This window comes from Tamandua tetradactyla, chromosome 14, assembly GCF_023851605.1.
Source record: "Tamandua tetradactyla isolate mTamTet1 chromosome 14, mTamTet1.pri, whole genome shotgun sequence".
In the NCBI taxonomy this organism is placed as follows: domain Eukaryota; kingdom Metazoa; phylum Chordata; class Mammalia; order Pilosa; family Myrmecophagidae; genus Tamandua; species Tamandua tetradactyla.
In genome coordinates this window covers 82,048,659-82,067,251 of record NC_135340.1, presented here as the reverse complement: position 1 = coordinate 82,067,251, position 18,593 = coordinate 82,048,659, and the positions used below count along the sequence as shown (strand labels likewise).

The 18,593-nt window shown below is 39.4% G+C and overlaps 1 protein-coding gene and 1 long non-coding RNA gene across 8 annotated transcripts in view; one reads left to right on the top strand and one right to left on the bottom strand.

Annotated features, from left to right (window-relative positions):
* Positions 1-9,278: 9,278 nt before the first annotated feature.
* LOC143656270 (uncharacterized) lies at positions 9,279-16,377 on the bottom strand. Of its 4 annotated transcripts, none has more exons than XR_013162443.1 (3): positions 14,969-16,377; positions 9,568-9,691; positions 9,279-9,482 (listed from the first exon to the last, which is right to left on the bottom strand). It is a non-coding gene; the product is annotated as an uncharacterized LOC143656270 (long non-coding RNA). The 4 variants fall into 4 exon arrangements; XR_013162442.1 differs by having other exon boundaries at positions 15,345-16,376; XR_013162445.1 differs by having other exon boundaries at positions 15,938-16,376.
* Positions 15,334-18,593, top strand: part of CLPX (caseinolytic mitochondrial matrix peptidase chaperone subunit X) — a 43,557-nt gene continuing 40,297 nt past the window's right edge. The window contains exon 1 of one of the 4 annotated variants that reach the window (XM_077128225.1): positions 15,334-15,541. In XM_077128225.1, coding sequence (XP_076984340.1) covers positions 15,349-15,541 — 193 coding nt within the window. In that variant the 5' untranslated portion in view covers positions 15,334-15,348. The other 3 variants (XM_077128226.1, XM_077128229.1, XM_077128228.1) reach the window with 3 other exon arrangements.

Here is an 18,593-nt window from a genome sequence, read left to right as displayed (position 1 = left end):
CCAAGGGAGTGGCTCTCACCAACTGTTGGTGGGGTTTGGCTGCCCCTGCCAAGGGGCCTGTGTACAGTCATCTCCAGCACAGATGCTCAGCCACTTCAGGAGCCAGAGCTTGTGCTATTTCAACCCAATGACCCTGTGCAGTTCTCTCAAACTCATACAGAAGTGACTCTAGGAAAGGTGGGTTGAGTCGATGTCCTCCCCTTTCCACTCTCCGTTGAGGTTTTGAATAAACCTCCGTTGAGGTTTTGAATAAAGCTGATACCTGCTCTTTCTTCACTCACCAAACACTTATTGAATGCCTACTCTACACAGGTCATGTGCACAAGCAGACAGGTAAACAGGCCTTTATAAAATACTATAAAAAATCCTACACTTGGAGGCACGAGATTTTGTGAAGGTGGTGATGCAAAGGGGCTTCTTAGAAGAGGTGACATCTAATTTGATATCGGGTATCAAATTAGGGGCTGACTCTGGGACTATGCGGCTGGCAGAAGGAGGGGGCTGGAGGCTTGGAGGGGAAGGCAGATATCTTTCAGAAAAGGAAACATTGTTCACTTGGACTTCTGATACCTCCTAATTCCTAAGTTCCTTGTGTCCCAAGGCAACTCTGCCCCTGCAAATTATGATTTTGGCCAAGTCACTTTGCCCTGGTCCTCAGTTTCCTCACTAATAAATGAAGGAGTTGGTCTATTTTAGAATCTAGATGACCTCTAAAGTCCTTTCCATGATTTTCAGTTAGGCTAAGAGCACCTCCCAGGATGTCTTGGGTTCATTGTACTGCTGATGATTTACCCGGTTTTCCTTTCCCCTGTGGAGACTCTGCACCACGGCTGGACAAAATGTCCATTTCAGAAATGCCCTATGGCTGATTATCAAGCCTCCCTGCTCCCCCCACCCCTGTTACCAAGTGTGAACTGTATGAGAATGACACCAGATGGTGGGGAGGAAGGGTACAGGCAAGAGGATAGAGGGGCCAAATCAGGCGCTTCTGCTTCCAACCAAAAGAGTTTTCCAGACAGAATGCTCTCTAGAGGTTCAGAGAGCTCCAGCAGCTGAGAAGATAGAGAAAAATGTCACCAAAAAAGTCGAACAAGAACATAGTCTTGAAGGATTGAGAGGACTTACTCAAAGTTGGAGGTAGCAAAGGCACGGGCGGAATTTTGGGGCTAAGAGACTGACTACAGCCGAGGCGTAAACGTGGGACTGGTTACAATTAAAAGGGATGCATCAGACCCCAGGAAGAACTGGAATCAGGAACTGCAAAGCCATTAGCACCCAGGCACCACTTTTCATGGTTTCTTTCAATTCTTATTCTCTCTCACACTCAATGGTTTTTGCTATCTCTCAATCTCTCAGTATCTCTCAACGTGCTTTATTTCTGTTTCTCTGTCTCCATTTCTTTCTTTACTCAGTCTCTCCCTCAGTATGATCTCTCCTTTCTGCACATCAGCCTTTTATGCCCCACCACGCTCAAGTCAAGAGGTAGGCACCGGGCCTATAATTCAACTCAATAAAAGCCCTCTCATAGGCCTAGTAATATTGGAGAGAGAATCTGATTGGTTCAGTTTTGATTTGCGGTCCACTCCTAGTCCAATCAACTGTGGCCATGGTGGGAGGCGCGAAGAGGGCAGTCCTATTAGTCAGGTGTCTTGGAGAGAGAATCTGATTGGTCCAGCTGGGTTTGCTTCTAGTTCAATCAACTATGGCAATGGCAGAGGGTGGGGCATAGACCTATTATATGGTCACGGTTTCCTGGGAGGCTGATTGTCAGTGGAAGGGAACACTTATGAGTTGGAGAGACATCCTAAAAGGTGAAAACTTCAAGGGGACAATCAGAAGATCACTCTGGGTTTACTGAGAGTAGGGTTTTTCATTTCCAACCATGAGGGAATTTTAAACATATTTAATGAGCTCTGATCTTTAAAATCTGTTGCAACTAGCTTCGTGGTCTAGTACTTGGTTACTTTTTGTAGTTTACATGTGTGATTGAAGAAAAAACGTGTATTATCTAATCATCGAGTGCTGGGATCTATATATGACCATTAAATCAACAAGTTCAAGTTTGTTCATTGTATTATTTAATAAATAAATAGTGTGTTGAAATCTTCCACTAGATGCTGAATTTGTTCGTTTCTCCCTATGATTCAATTTGGACTTTATATATTTTGATGCTATTTAATTGGGTGCATATTACGTATAGAGTTTTCATATCTTCTTGTGAGTTGAATCTTTATTCATTATGTAATATTCTTTGTTCCTAATGCTTTTTGTCATAAAGCCTATATTGTCTAAGCTAGCTCCCAGCTTTCTTTTGGTTAATATTTCCTGAGAATATCTTTTTATTCCTTTTAACTTCTAGCCTTTTGTGTCTTTTTAAAAGATGCGTTTCTTGTAAACAGCATTATAACTGGAGTTTATCTAATCTGACAGTCTTTTAACTAGCAAGTTTAATAAATATGTGTAGTAATTAAGATTATTTTTTTACCATCTTACTTGGTGCTTTCTATTTTTAGCACTTTTCCTCCTTGCCAGCTGTTGAATTGAGTAATTTTTTCTTATCCCAGTTTTTTTCCTTCTATTGGTTTGAAAGTTCTACATTCTTATTTTTTTGTTCTTTTAGTGCTTTCTCTTGAATTTTCATTACACATAAAATTTTAACAAAATCAAAGTAAACAGATCTTCACCCCCTAAACAGTATTTTAGAGGCTTTTTTAACCCTAAAAATAAACATTACTATTTTATATGCTTGCTTTTATTTATTTACATTTATCATCTCGCACCTTTGGTGTTTAGGGTAATTTTCCTTCTTTCTGAAGAATGTCTTTTGGAAATTCCTTTAGTGAAGTTCTGTTGTTGGTAGAACTATCAAGATTATTTTATTAAGATATCATTTGTATACCATAAAATTCACTATTTTAAAGTGTACAATTCAGTGGTTTTTACTATATTCACATGGCTGTACGACCATCATCCCTATCTAATTTTAGAACATTTCGTTAACCTGCAAAGAAATCCCATACCCATTAAAAATTGCCGTCCACCCACAGCCCCTCGCAACTACCATCTCTATTGATTTGCCTATTCTGGACATATCAAACAAATGGAATCATTCAATGTGGCCTTTTGTGTCTGTCTGCTTTCACTTAGTATAATGTTTTCATGGTCCATCCATGTTTTGGCATGTATTCAGAACTTCATTCTTTTTCTGGCTGAATAATATTCCATCATATGGCTATAGCACATTTTATTTATCCAATCATTGGTTGATGGACATTTGGGTTGGGTGCAATTTTGATGTATTATGAATAATGCTGCTATGAATATTTATGTACAGGTTTTTGTATGAACATATGTTTTCAGTTTTCTTAGAGTATAAACCTAAGAGTGGAATTTCTGAGTCACATAGTGACTTTATATTTAACTTGTGAGGAACTGCCAAACTGTTTTCCATTACAACTGCACCATTTCACATTCCTACCAGCAATGTATGAAGGTTCCAATTTCTCTACATCTTCACTGACACGTGTTATTTTCCATTAAAAAAAATTATAGCCATCCTAGTGGGGGTGAAGTATCTTATTGTGGTTTTGATTTGCATTTCCCTGTGACTATTGATGGTGAACATCTTTCTATATGCATATTGGCCATTTACATATCTTCTTCAGAGAAATGTCTCCTCCTTTGGCCGTTTGGGTTATTTGTCTTTTTATTGTTGAGTTGCAAGAGTTCTTTCATAGTCTGTATAATAGGCTTTTTTCAGCTTATGGTTCACAAGTATCTCTTCCTATTCTGTGGCTTGACTCTTCACTTTCTTGGTTCTGTCCTTTGAAGCACAAATTTTAAAATTTCGATGAAATATGATTTATTTTTTCCCCTTAGTTGCTTATACTCTAGGTGTCATAGATTAGAAATTGTTGTTTAATCCAAGGTCATGAAGATTTATACCTATGTTTTCTTCTAAGCATTTTATAGTTTTAGCTCTTGCATTTAGGTCTTTGGTCCAAATTCATTCTTTGACATGTATGTAGATATCCAGTTGTCCCAGCTCCATTGAAAAGACTGTTTTTCCCCCATTGGTATTCTTGGTCTTGTCACTATTGCAAAAAATCATTGGTCTAGGATGTACCAGTTTACTCCTAGATTCGCAATTCTATTCCATTGGTCTATATGTCTATGCATATGCCAGTACTACAATTTGACTTATATAGCTTTCATATCAGGAAGTTTGAGTCCTCCAACTCAGTTTTTCTTTCAGTGTTTATCTGAAAACATCATTGTATTCTTATGCTTGAAAAATAGTTTTGCTGACTACACAGCTGTAGGCTGATAATTATCTTCTAGCTTCCATTGTTGCTGTTGAGAAACCTGCTGTCAGTCTATTTGTTGTTTCCTTATAAGTGATCTTTTTTCTCTGACAGTTTTAAAAATCTTTTGTTGTTGTTGTTCTGACTATAATTAATAAGGTGTTTATTTCTTGTTAGTTGTGCTGCTTGGTAAAGATTCTTCTTTCTGTATTATACAAATATGTATTATGGATTGATAAGGATTATATTTTTCATCAGTTTTGGAAAATTCCTAGTCATTATCTCTCCAAATATTGCTTCTCCATTTTCTCTGTTATTTCCTTTGGCACTACAATTGTACATACATATGACCCATTCATTCTGTTCCCCACATCTCTTAACATTTCACATTTCTTGTCTCCTTGTCTTTGTGCTGCATTCTGATTATTGTCTTTAGATTTGTCTTCTAATCCACTAATTCTCTTTTCAGCTGGTCTAACTACTGATTAAGTCCATACATAGAATTTTAGAAATTATATTTTTCATTTTCAATTTTTCAAAGCTATCTGATTACTTTTGTTAGTTTTCAGTTGCTTGCTCAGTTTTTAAAGTTTTGATTCTTTAAAACACTCATATGATAAATGTTTGTTCTATGCAGTAATGTAAAAGTTCACATGTATTGTTCTTGGAGAATTTTCTTACTTTCTGTGTGCCAAAAAAATGCAATAAAAGTATGTTTCATTCAAGATTTAATAGTGAGTCCTCAGAATATAAATACATGACTTCTACACCTAGACTACCTGGGTTCAAATCTTGGTTCTTTTACTTATTGGCAGTGTAATCTTGGACAAGCTATATAATCTCTAGTTTAAGTTTCCTCACCTACAGAATTGGGAAAACAGAATATGTACCTCATGGGGTTGTGAGGAGGATTAGTTGAACATATATACGAACACAGTATATATTTTTATAACTTCAGTTAGTCACTGGTACATAATAACCATTATGTAAGTGTGTGCTTGCTGTTCCTACTGTGCCCCATACTGCTAGAAATGGAATAGACTGAAAATTAGTGTAAATTAACAAGGTGATAGTTCATTTTTGTAGCACTGTAGGAAAATACATTCTACAAAGTGGTGTTCCAGAGAATTCAATAATATTCTTTCAATTTAAGGTCAAAAGTTTTTAATTTTTATTTTGACCTGTTTTAGTTAGAACTCTTTAAAAACGTTTATATTCTTAGTGCCCTGCCCTGATCAAAATGCTGGAGTGAGAAGCTTCAGGGCTCTGACCCCCTACAGAGGCTGTGAACAACCAGCAAGAATTGGCAGAAACATCTAAACGCTCCAGAAAACAGTTAAGAACTGCAGTAACAGGGCAAGTACTAAATCAAGAAAAAGGCCACATAAAAACCATACTAATTCATGGGGCCCTAGCTGGCTCCTTCCCTGTCCCTTTCACCAGCTGGGTATGGAGCCGACCAGCACTTCCAGGATGGAGCCCCAGTCCTAGTTCTGGAGAAGCAGAATAATCCTCGTGCACATTCTGGGAGCGGGTATGTCTGGCCTAATCTGTCTGATCGCGGCCTGAGGGACTTGCAGTCCCAGAACTTGCCCTACATGTAGGAGGCAGCACACAGGGCTCTCCTACAGGATGCTGTTGGGCAGCAGTCAAGTTGTGCTGCAGGGACAAGGGTTTGCTGGCTGTAGGACATATAGCACTGTGCCCACACCGTGAGGAAACTTTCCTAGGGAAGAGAGGACAGTCCTATCCACACTAATAGGGGATTCCTAGGGCCACACATGCATGCTCAAGACTTGATGTGTTAGGAACACAATTACGGACACCTGTTATTATGGTGGTCTATCTAATCACTACCATAATCAGCAATCAGAGCTGAGACAAGATGTAAAAACTCTGACCCACTACCAAATGGTCCCAGACCACATACACACTCTTCTTGTTGAGTTCTTGCGTCTGTTTTTTTCCTGTTTCCTCTTTTTTTTTGACTGGCATTCAAAGACTCCTTTTGGCCATGGTTTAAATGCCTGCTTCTAGCACCTCTCTAATTTCTAATTTATTTGCTTGTGGTCTGTGGATCCAGATAACCAAATCAGTACTTAAAATAAAAGTAAACAGAATCAGAGTGAGATTCTGAAGGTCTAGACATGAGTGAAGCACATGTACTTTGATATGCCAAATTTGTAACTTGTATTTCCCTGGCTTGGAAGCCTTTTTTTCCCTTTATTTTCTCATTGTTGGCTAATTTATCCCTGGATACTGCTAAATGGGTGCTTTAATAAATATTGCAAGTAATTAATGATTACAGTCAATACTAGAGCAAATATCAATTTAATCATCTATGGCTAAAATAAATTAATTGCCAGTTGAAGAGGACTAATCAGACCGAGGGTTCATAACCTCTCTTTCCTACCTCTCTTCTTCAGTTATTCATTTGAAATCAGAGAGCTCCTGATTTCAAGATCAAGAGAGCATATGAGCTGGGAATTGAACCTGAGTCTCCCTCATAGAAAGGACATTTTTATTTTATTTATTTATTTATTTATTTATTTATTCATCACATAGTTGTGTGTTCATCACTATGAACATTTTTCAAACATTTGTATCATTCCAGAAAAAGAAATAAAAAAGAAAAAAACATACATCCCGTATACCTTACCCCTCCCTCTCATTGACTACTAGTATTTCCATCCACCCTCCCAATTTATTTTTGTCTTTGTTCCCCCTCTTATTTTTTTAATCTATTTTTAATCTATATTTTTTACTCATCTGTTAATATTGTAGATAAAAGAAGCATTAGACACAAGGTTTTCACAATCACATAGTCACATTGTAAAACCTATATCATTATACATTCATCTTCAAGATACATGGCTTCTGGAACACAGCTCTACAGTTTCAGGCATTTCCCTCTAGCCTAATACACCTTAAATTAAAAGGGGAATATCTATAAAATGCGTAAGAATAACCTCCAGGATAACCTCTCTACTCTGAAATCTGTCAGCCATTGACACTTTATTTTGTCTCATTTTTCTCTTCCCCCTTTTGGTCAAAAAGGTTTTCTCAATCCCTTGATACTGAGTCCCAGCTCATTCCAGGATTTCTGTCCCACGTTGCCAGGGAGGTTTATACCCCTGGTAGTCATGTCCCACGTAGAGAAGGGGAGAGCAGTGTGTTTGCTTGCCATGTTGGCTGAGAGAGAGATAGGGCCTATTTACTTTTTTTTTTTTAAATTTATTTATTAATTAAAAAAATAAAGAAACCAAATAAAACATCAACATATATAATCAGTAATTCACAATATCATCACTTAGTTGCATATTCATCATTTCTTAGAACATTTGCATCCATTCAGAAAAAGAAATAAAGAAAATAGAAAAAGAAATAAAATGAAAACAGAGAAAAAAAATTATACCTACCATACTCCTTACCCCTCGCTTTCACTGATCACTAGCATTTCAAACTAAATTTATTTTAGCATTTGTTCCCCCTATTATTTATTTTTAATCCATATGTTCTACTCGTTTGTTGACAAGTAGATAAAAGGAGCATCAGACACAAGGTTTTCACAATCACACATTCACATTGTGAAAGCTATATCATTATTCAATCATCATCAAGAAACATGGCTACTGGAACCCAGCTCTACATTTTCGGGCAGTTCCCTCCAGCCTCTCCATTACATCTTGGTTAACAAGATGATATCTACTTAATGCATAAGAATAATCTCCAGGATAACCTCTCAACTCTGTTTGGAATCTCTCAGCCATTGACACTTTGTCTTATTTCACTCTTACTCCTTTTGGTCGAGAAGGTTTTCTCAATCCTTTGATGCTAAGTCTCAGCTCATTCTAGGGTTTTTCTCAATCCCTGGATGCTGAGTCTCAGCTCATTCTAGGATTTCTGTCCCACGTTGCCAGGAAGGTCCACACCCCTGGGAGTCATATCCCACATAGACAGGGAGGAGGGTGGTGAGATTGCTTGTTGTGTTGGCTGGAGAGAGAGGCCACATCTGAGCAACAAAAGAGGTTATCTTGGGGGTGACTCTTAGGCCTAAATTTTAAGTAGACTTGACCTATTCTTTGTGGGGTTAGGTTTCATATGAACAAACCCCAAGACTGGGGGCTCAGCCTATAGCTTTGGTTGTCCACACTGCTTGTGAGAATATCAAGAATTCAACTTGGGGAAGTTGAATTTCTCCCCATTCTCACCATTCCCTGAAGGGGGCTTTGCAAATACGTTTTCACTCACTGATCGAATCACTCTGGGATTCATCAGGGCATCACTCTGGACAAACCAAAAAAATCTCATGTCCTACCTGAGATTCCAAGTACTTATGGTGTTCAATCAAACTATCTTCATAAGTTATATTAGGAAATGCACTAGTCAAAATATAAACTTTGTAGCAAATAAACATTTTTTGGTTTAGTCTCACACATAAGGTGACATTTTAAAATTTAATTACCATCTATTTTCAGCACCCTGAAATAATGACATTCCTTTGCTCTTCCTCATGCAAAAACATTTTTAAATTTGTACATTTAGTCACTATTATTATACACTCTAGGCATTCCTAGATTATACCATCTCAATTTTTAACATCTATCTTTCTTTCTGAAGAAAGGACTTTTTTTAAAGGAATAAAGGGAAAGTCATAAATCATAGCATCGCACAGTAAAAAGATATTTAACATATTAAACACTTATTGTGTGCCATGGATCAAAGAGTCATTTACTCCTAGGAGGTCAATATTACCCCCTATATATAGTTGAAAAGCACTTAGGGAGTTAAGAAACTTGCCAGAGTAAGTGACCCAGCTGGGATTCCAAGCCAAGTCCTTCCATCCTTGATACTTTTGCCCTTTAGGAAACACTGAATAAGCATTTCCTAGTACTGTCTTCAAGATTTGGTGCCCCCAAATTTACCCATTAGCTTTAAAAACACCCCACCTCCCACCACCAAGTCAAAGAGAGAAGCTGTGGTGCTTTAGCGCCATCTATTGATCTCCTTCCTGAACATCAGAACGAAGGTCAAACACCAATAATCAGGTAAATAATCCCCCAATTAAGGACAAGGTGGGGTTCACTAGCAGTTTCCAAGAACAGGTCTTGCAGAACAGAGAGCATCTCCCTGTGGTCCCCTTGGTGTCTTTACAGGGCCAAAGCTAGCGGTGACTTCCTGTGGAAGAAAGCGATGGCAATGAGAGGGAAACTAAAAAGAGGTCTTGAGAAATAAAGGCACAGGTTTCTATCACCATAGTCACAGGAACAAAGTGAGACCTTGGCTTCTACTCCACCTGGGGTTTCTCAAGTGGCAATTGGGGCTCCAGCAGTGGGATGTTTGTTAAAACTGCACATTTCCAGGCCTCCAAAATGGGGTCGAAGACTCTATTTTAAACACACACTTCAGTTAATTCTTAAACTCCATATTATTTGAGTCTTAGGCCCTGTGGCTCTTCCTTGGCTCCCACCCACAGGGCTGGTATGTCTGGAGCTCCCAAGTCTTTAAAGGTCAGGCCTCCCCATTCCCCCCAGGGATCCTCCAGGGGTGTTTACATTTTAACAATGCACTCACATCTATTTGTTTCCACAAATAAACCAGAACATCCCGTGATTCCAGCATTCTAGCATTGAAAATATATTACTGAGCCCCACCCCAGACTATTTTATCAAAACCTTAGGGGAGGGGAATAGGTTTTAACACACACCCAGCTGATTCTTTTATTTATTTATTTATTTTTCATCACATAGTTGTATATTCATCATCATGATAACTTCTTAGAACATCTAAGAGAGAGAGATATATCTATTGAATGCGTAAGAATAACCTCCAGGATAACCTCTCGACTCTGTTTGGAATCTCTCAGTCATTGACACTTTATTTTGTCTCATTTCTCTCTTCCCCCTTTTGGTCAAGAAGGTTTTATCAATCTCTTGACGCTGAGTTCCAGCTCATCCTAGGATTTCTGTCCCACTTTGCCAGGAAGGTCCACACCCCTGGGGGTCATGTCCCACGTAGAGAGGGGGAAGGCAATGAGTTTGCTTGCTGTGTTGGGGGAGAGAGAGAGAGAAACAGAAGAGGTTCTCTTGGGGGTGACTCTTAGGCCTAATTTTAAGTAGACTTAGCCTACCCTTTGCAGGATTAAGTTTCATATGAACAAACCCCAAGATTGGAGGCTTCGCCTTTTGCTTTGGCTGTCCCCACTGCTTGTGAGAATATCAAGAATTCTCCACTTGGGGAAGTTGAACTTTCCCGCTTTCTCACTATTCCCCCAGGGGACTCTGCAAACAATTCCCTGTTCACTGTTCAAATAGTTCTGGGATTTATCTGGGCATCACTCTGGACAAACCTACAAAATCTCATGCCCTACGCAAGGTTCCAAGTACTATGGTGTTTGATTAAGCTGTCCACATAAGTTATATTAGGAAATGCACTAGTCAAAATATAAATTTTGTACCAAAGAAACAGTTTTGCTTGTCTCACACATACGTTAAAGTTTTAAAATATGAATTACCATCTGTTTTCAACACCCTGCATTATTGACATTCCTTTGTTCTTCAACAGGCCGAAACACTTTTAAATTTGCACATTTAGTCACTATCATTATACACTCTAGGCATTCCTAGATTATAGCATCTCAGTCTTTATCGTCTATCTTTCCTTCTGATTTCATTTGTGCCCCCAGGCCTCCTCCCTCTATCATTCTCACATTCAGCTTCATCCAGTGTTCTAACATTTTTATATTAGTTAGGTAGTACCAGGTGATTCTTAAGAGAAGACAGATGGGAAATCACTGCCTTAATGGCATGGTGGTGTTTTAGCTCCTGGTGTGAGGTATTTCTGGGCAGGGGGATGGAGATTTTGCAGAACCCTAAAATCTTCACCAACTTTAGGAAGAGGCTTTAGGGGAGTAATGGAAACAGCAGTGGAGACTTGAATTTGATTCCTCATTCTGCTGTGAACTTGGGCAAGTTAATTCCTGTGTCTCGATTTTCTCAGTTGCAAAACCAGAATGCCTGGCAATAATAATAATAATAATAATAAAAACCTCATCAGATTGCTGTGAGACTCAGATGAGAATGTGGATGTGAAAATGCTTTGTAAACTTCTGTATAATATTCGTATTATCTTTATTTCCACACTATCTACAAATGCAAGTAAAAGCGTCTTACTTAAAAAAAATATGCATTATGTTCTTGCTACATGCCTGGCAGCAAAAATGTCTGATCTGAAGAATCAGTCAGTATATGCATGGCTCTCTGAGAGACTGTACCAAATTACTGGTGGAAGAAGTGAGATTTTTATGTTTCTCAAAAGGAGTCTTGGATTAAAACAGAAAAGATTGAGAAACAGTTTTAAAATCAGGAGACTTAGCTTTGTTTCTCTCTCTCTGCTTTTGATTATGTGACCTTGAAAAAAGTCCCTGACTTTTTATAGGCTATCTCCTCATGTGAAAAGTCTAGTGCTAACATTGGCTGGCTCACTGATTGTAACCTATAAAAGTATTTTTCATTTAGCAAGGTTCACAATATCGGGAAGTGAAATCAAGTATAAAAGGAAAATACTTCTACATAAAAACGAAGATGTAAAAAGTAATATCCTTTCAGCTATGTAGCTCACGAAAAGTAAATAACCTAAGATAAGGAGCCAGCTCCTCGAGTGAAACTATTTGAACTGGAAGATTGCATTTAATTTCCTTTTTTTAACTTGTCAGAAATTAGGTGTGATGTTTTGTTCCAAATAGCTGATGACATGTGACCACAGGTATTTATCATCACTCTCCTGAGGGGAAAAAGGGAGGATTCCTTTTATCACCAGGAGAATCCCAAATAGTCTTAGCCTTCTGAGTGCAGAACTGATAAGAATCAACCCATCAGTTATCCAGGCAGCGGATTAGGAGAGAAGGTTCTGGTGTGTCTCTGAATCCCTGTCTCTCTTTGCTCAGCCCCCAAGCTCTGCTCCATCTCACAACTTCCTGGCCACATCCTGGGCCAAGGACACTATCCTACCCTGTAAATTTCAGATCAGGGAATAAATACTTGTAAAATGTAACATGCTCCTTTGTCAAGGGGCCGAATAATTCCTAAAGAATATCCTTTATATATGAACTTCCCAATCCAGATGTGGGGTTTTTTTTGGTTTTTTTTTTTTTCCATTTAAATTTGACACAATCTGGGCTCAAATACCCCTTGGGAAGTCTTGATATATTGCCATAGGGATAAGTTTCTCAGATTGAAGGCCATGATGAGGCTTACCCCATTATAAAATCTCACATACAGTTACTGTCCCAATGCAATTTTTGTGTTCTATTTTTTCCAGGACAGTGCTGATTTCATGTTAATATTTTAAGTAAAAACAAGAAGTAATTATTTAACTAAGTAGGGTTTACTTTTTAAATGATTTTATGAGTTTTCACATTAAATGAATTTAATTTTTAAAGGTTAGTCATATCTAACAAATAAGTACCAAACTCTTGATTTTCCTCGATTAGTCCCTCCCCTAATCTCCTCTGACTATGTTCCAGTTCGACAATACACTTTTTAAACTTTTGGGTGGCAACCAAAAGTGAACCCAATGGTCAAGAAATACCCTGACCCACTGCTAAATTTGTGTTGCTTATGTGATGAAACCATCACCGGCCTGATGCCAAAACCACATGATCCATGTTCACGTTGCTGAGAAAAAGTTAAACCATGTTGTGAACAGTTCCTTCTGTTTTGTACTTCTTAGGGCAAAGTCTACATTCTGCTAATCAGCCATTCCCTGGGAATTCCTTGTGGGACACTCAGTCAATTGGATAAACCATTGTACAAGATTGTTGAATTTATGTCTATTAAGATTTACCTCTTTTCTCAATGGTAATCTGCTTATATTTAGAAGCAGATTTTGTATCTTTTCTGAAGATACAATATTGTCCCCACAAGAGGAATGTTCAGGTCCCAACCCCTGACCCTTTGGGTGTGAAACCATTTTAAAATAGGATGCTTGAAGATGTTATTAGTTAAGGTGTGGACAAACTAAATGACTGAAGTCCTTAATAATCAAAAGAAATTGGACACAGAAGGAAAGGAAGCCTCCGAGAACAGCCAGAAACTTGAAGTCAACCAAATTCAAAAGAGAAAGAAATCCCAAAGATTGCTGGCCAACCTCTGGGAGGAAGCAAGCCTTCTAGCCTCTGAAACTATGGAACAATAACTTCTTCTTAAGTCAACCCTTTGTATGGTATTTCAGCAGCTAGGTAACTAAGACACTATTCAAGGTGTCTGCTGAGCAAAAGTATTGTTGGAAGATAAGTACTCAAATCAAGTATTTCCTGAATTTCTACATGGTTTCAGTCCAAGTACATGATGAGATATCTACCTTCCAAGAGCTCACAGTTCAGTTGAGAATACAGGTCTAAACATATATAACATCAGCCATAAAAAAATTAAATGCTCAACTGCTCTGGGAATAATATAGGGATATATTACATAACAATAAAAGGATATTTTCATCTCTTCATATCATTGACATGTATTTGTTTTTGCTTACTTACTGTCTGGGCTCTCCCCTCTACTTTGAAACCCCCATGAGAGGATGAACATTTTTTGTTGTTATTGTTGAATGCCATTTTCCCAGTGCTTGGCACATAATTGGTGCTCATGAAACATCTTTTTTGATTGAATGGACGATAGATAAGTCAAGGAGGGCTAGAATACTCAGGGGAAAAGAAAGGTTTCATGGAGCAGTGCTCCCAGCTGAGCCTTAATTATATTTTTATTCATCTTGCTTTTAGCAAAACAACCTCTTCTTTCTTTTTGTAATATGAAGGCAATGTGCATCTAACTGAAATACAAGCAGGGGTCAAATGAGTGTTAGGACCCATGTAACTTCCTTGACTCATTTCTAAAAGGAGTTTGTCCTAGAATAAATGGTTTTAAACCAAAAGAGCTATATTTTCAAACAAAACTCCAATAAATCATAGAAGCAGAGCTGTGCTGGTTAACTTTGAGATGGAGTGGAGTAGGGAGCAGGGGAGCTCCACCCTCTTGGCCATCCCATTCTCTCCCCTGCCCCACCAACAGAGCTGTGTCTTCTGAGAGATTCTAGCAACAGAGCTTGAAAAACACGGGACTGAAAACTTCAGAGTCTCTCCTCTCTCAAAATTTTGTCAATGGAGGCAGCTGAGGAAGACCTGGGATCTCTTCTGGTCTCTGCTCTCTGCCACTTTAAAGTGCCCGGAGTCAGTTGCCCGAGAGAAAAAAACGTGTGGCCCGGCCCAAGACCAAATGCCTCTTCCACAGCCAGATTTAGGAGACTAGAGGCCACAGTTCTCTGACCTGAGATTGAGGAGGGCCAACTGACATGTGTGGCCTGGCTTGCATCCCGTTTCCCCTTCTCCTTATGGCTCAGAATTTAAAGAGACCCAAGCTCACTTTGGCAATCTCTCTGGGATTCAAAGCTGATCCTAATCTAAAAGTAAATACTCAAGTTTGGGACCAACCCAAATAGAAGAAGGGTTTGATTAATTTATCGTCCTCTACCACGTACTTCACCCACAGAGAGAGGAAGCAGTCCTAGAATTACAGAACTCAAAGGAAAACTGAAAAGGGTTTAAACGGACTATTTACCAAGGATTAAAGGACCTGGCAAAGGATTATAAAGCAGTCAGGGGCTAACAATACCTGATGGGTCACCACTACTGGACCTAAAAGAGCAAGGGAGACGTCAGCAACTAGTAGTTGTTGCATATTGAGCTTCACAAACATCTCCCAGAACATAGGTAAAACTATCATCTCCATGTTACACATGGGAAAACTAAGGGTAAGGAGAAGATAAGGAACCCAGGAAATGGAATCCCCCAGAGTCAATCATCAGACTTCCTAGGACTGGCCAAACCCCGGCCTCTGACTTCCCCGGCCACCAACCGACAAAAATAAACCGGAACAAAACCCAACTATGACTGGGTGGACTACAATGCCCAGCATGCATCCCTTAATTTCTATCGAAAATCTTTCAACTCAGAGTGAAAGGGCTTCTGGGAGAATTGCGCGGCGGGACCTGAATGGTGTCTTTTGGCGCTCAGGTTACCGCCCCCTTCCGCTCGCCTCACGTTGATGTCTCACGCACGCACTCGCGGCGTGCACCCACGCCCCTCCATGGGCTCAGGACGCAGGCGTGCGCACGCTCCCCTAGCCCTGTGGGCGGGGGGTGGGGGGAGGAGACGAGTGAGGGAAGGGGCCTAGGTGTCAACACTGGTGAGTACACCGCGGTGGGGAACGAAGAGCACGGCTGGCCCTGGGCTGGCAGGAGATCCTGGGACAGAGCCAACGCGATCAACGACTCGGGGTCGGGCCGCTGAGACCCACAGGGCAACAGGGGGCTAAGCCCCGGCCTAGGCGCCGCGGAGATGTCCGGCTGCGGCGCTTGTACTTGCGGCGCCGTTGTCGCGCGGCTTATCACGTCTTCGCTCGCTTCCGCGCAGAGAGGTAACGAAGTAGTCCCTCGCTGATCTCTGGGCGCTGTGGGAGCGGGCCGGTCGACGGGTGGAGGCCCCGGGTAGGGTACCAGGCCCACCGATTCCAGGGATGTGAGGGGTTGCGCGTCGCTTCGCCTGACACCCCAAGTTTCCCTTGGGATGGGGCTTTGCCAACCTTTGGGGCAGCTGTTTGCTAAATTTGAAGTAAACTCCGGTGCTCGCCTGCGCGCTCTCAGGTCGCCTGACTTTGGGGCTGGATTGTGGCCAGTTCGCAGAAACCCTGGAAGAGGCACAAAACATTCCTTTCACTAAAAAGTTACCCCAGGTAGAGCCTCGCCGGGGATCGCTGCCTATCTCGGCTGTGGCTTCTCTTCTGGAGGCCTGCGGGGTACCCCTCGAGCCGGGTGGGGGTTCCTGGGATGGGCTCGGGACTGTCACTTCTTTAGGTTACCCAGAGCCGCGGGGCTCCGAACTGGCCATCCCGGACGCAGACTACGCAGTGCCCGCGGTGCCTCAGTCATTATGTGGCTGTCGACACCGGGACACAAACAGACCTCACGACACTTAGCGCCGGGGAGATTGGGGAAACTCCCGCAGGAGTTCTTTTTGAGAATACTTAAATGTATCTGCAGTAGCTTGTCGGCTTTCCCAACTTGACAGTTGGAGATAGTTTCTGAAGGGTGGCACTTGTTACTTTCCTTTCTGTTTATCGGGAGCTGTGAAAGAGTGTCACCCCAGCTAAGCTTTTTCGGCAAAGAACCCATTTTTCTCTTCCCCCAACCTTATGAGTAGTATACTAAAAGCGAGGCTAGATTTTGTAATAATCACTAACCTTCAGACAAGTTCGTTTTGTTTTCGTTTTTTTAGTTTATGACCCTTGCATAAATAAAAAAGCCCTCTTTTATTAATTTTTCGATTAATTATAATCTTACCATTTACTAAATGTATATTTTCTTGGAGTTATATTTACTTCACAGGAGGAATTAAATGAAGTAAGATGGGTAGAAGCATTTTGTAAAATGATAAATGTAAAATAGTGAATTCAGTTCCAAGACACTGTTAAACCTCAACAAGTAGATATCCCTATTCCAGGAATTTGATTTGCCAACATTGGAAAATGACATTCTTATATTCATTAAGTATTTGTACCTCTACTAGGTGTGTACCATTTGTGCTGGAGGTGAAATGATGAAGTCTCACTTTCAAGTTTAAAATCTGGTTAGAGTAGACAAGCAGTAAACAAGTAAACGAATAGTAGTGCTTTCTAGGAGTGGATAAAGTATGTATGTGTTCTTTGAGCAGGGATGATTTCTTTGAGAAAGTTCTTGATCCTTTTCAGCCAAAAGTCTCTGAAAGCTATGAGTCATAGGGATATGCAGTTATTTTTTCAACACCATTATTTTAAAAATTAAAAACATCTATCATGAAGTAAATCAACACAAATTAATGGCTTATTTAAGAATTACCTATTTGTAATGTAAATGTAAATTTGCCAGAGGTTTTCAGAAATACTGTACCATCATTTTCACCATAAAGGTATAAATTAAACTTCAAGTATGTGATATCACCCAGTTTAGTTATGGAATTTCATATTTTTTATGTGACAATGAAACAGCAAACGGTTTCCACATTCATTTAAGATTTTTCTAAACCTTATTTACATAAAATGTTTGCTTTCTATGGTAAAAACACTAAAAGTATGCATAAGTCTACAAGAGTTAAAAACAGCCAAGGAAGTTATTTTTATTTCCAGGAGGAAAGAGGAAGAAAGGGGAAAGAGAGAAAGAAAAATCAGAATTCAACTTTGGCTAGTTTATTCTTATAAACAATAGAGTTAAGAGCAACCTTAACATAATCTAACAAGATATTATGGGCAAATTTTCCTGTAGAGTGAATTAAGAATAAAAGGGGAGATTTCAGAACACCTCTGCAGTATAGTGCTATGCTCTCTTCCCATGGGCCTGTCATGTCAGATTTCAAAAACTATAACTGGTATTTGCAAAATAATTATTTGGTAAATTGTGATACTAGATACTGGATTTTTTTCCTTTGATGGGTTATATCTATCCGATTTAGCGTGTTTTCCCTCACCTCTCTTTGAATCTGAAGCCTATAGTAAAGTAGAAATTGAAAGAATATTTTCTTACCAGAATTATTGTTTCTCAATCTTGATGTATGTTTTTTAAAACGTACTTTGAATATACGTAGACCAATATGCATTCTAAATGTGGGCATTCAGAAATATTTAATTCTATTTTTAAATCTCAATGACAATTCTTAATTTGAATTCGGCTATCAGAATTGTGGGATTGTATGCAACTCTCTTAATTTCCGACTGCCTTCTCTCCTTGTCCATTCAAAGAGGTGGCTTCATCAGGTCTAAATTAAGATGTTCAGATGTTCAGACATGTTGGCTTCCAGAATTTTCATGATAGTTACATAATGCCTACCTTAACAATTTTCAGCTTAAAACTTTCTTTTTGTAGTTAAATATAATGCAAGTTAAAGCAAAATGACTAAATGATGAAGTTGCATTATTTCTGGCCTTGGAAGCCATTAAGCAACATTTTTGTCACATTCATCTTCCATATGATAAGGTAAGCCTTAGTGAAAACCCATCAAACATTTTTAAACATGATGAAAGCTATCATAGGAGAGAATTATATTTCTTTATTAAGAAATATTCAGATTTAATAAAACAATAATTTCACATAAAATGAAATTTGGGGATTAATAAAAGCAATATAAGCAACTACCAAGTTGCCCTCGTTGTGAATTTTCGTTGAAAATTTTTCCCCCGATAGTTCAGGGATAGTTCAGTGGTAGAATTC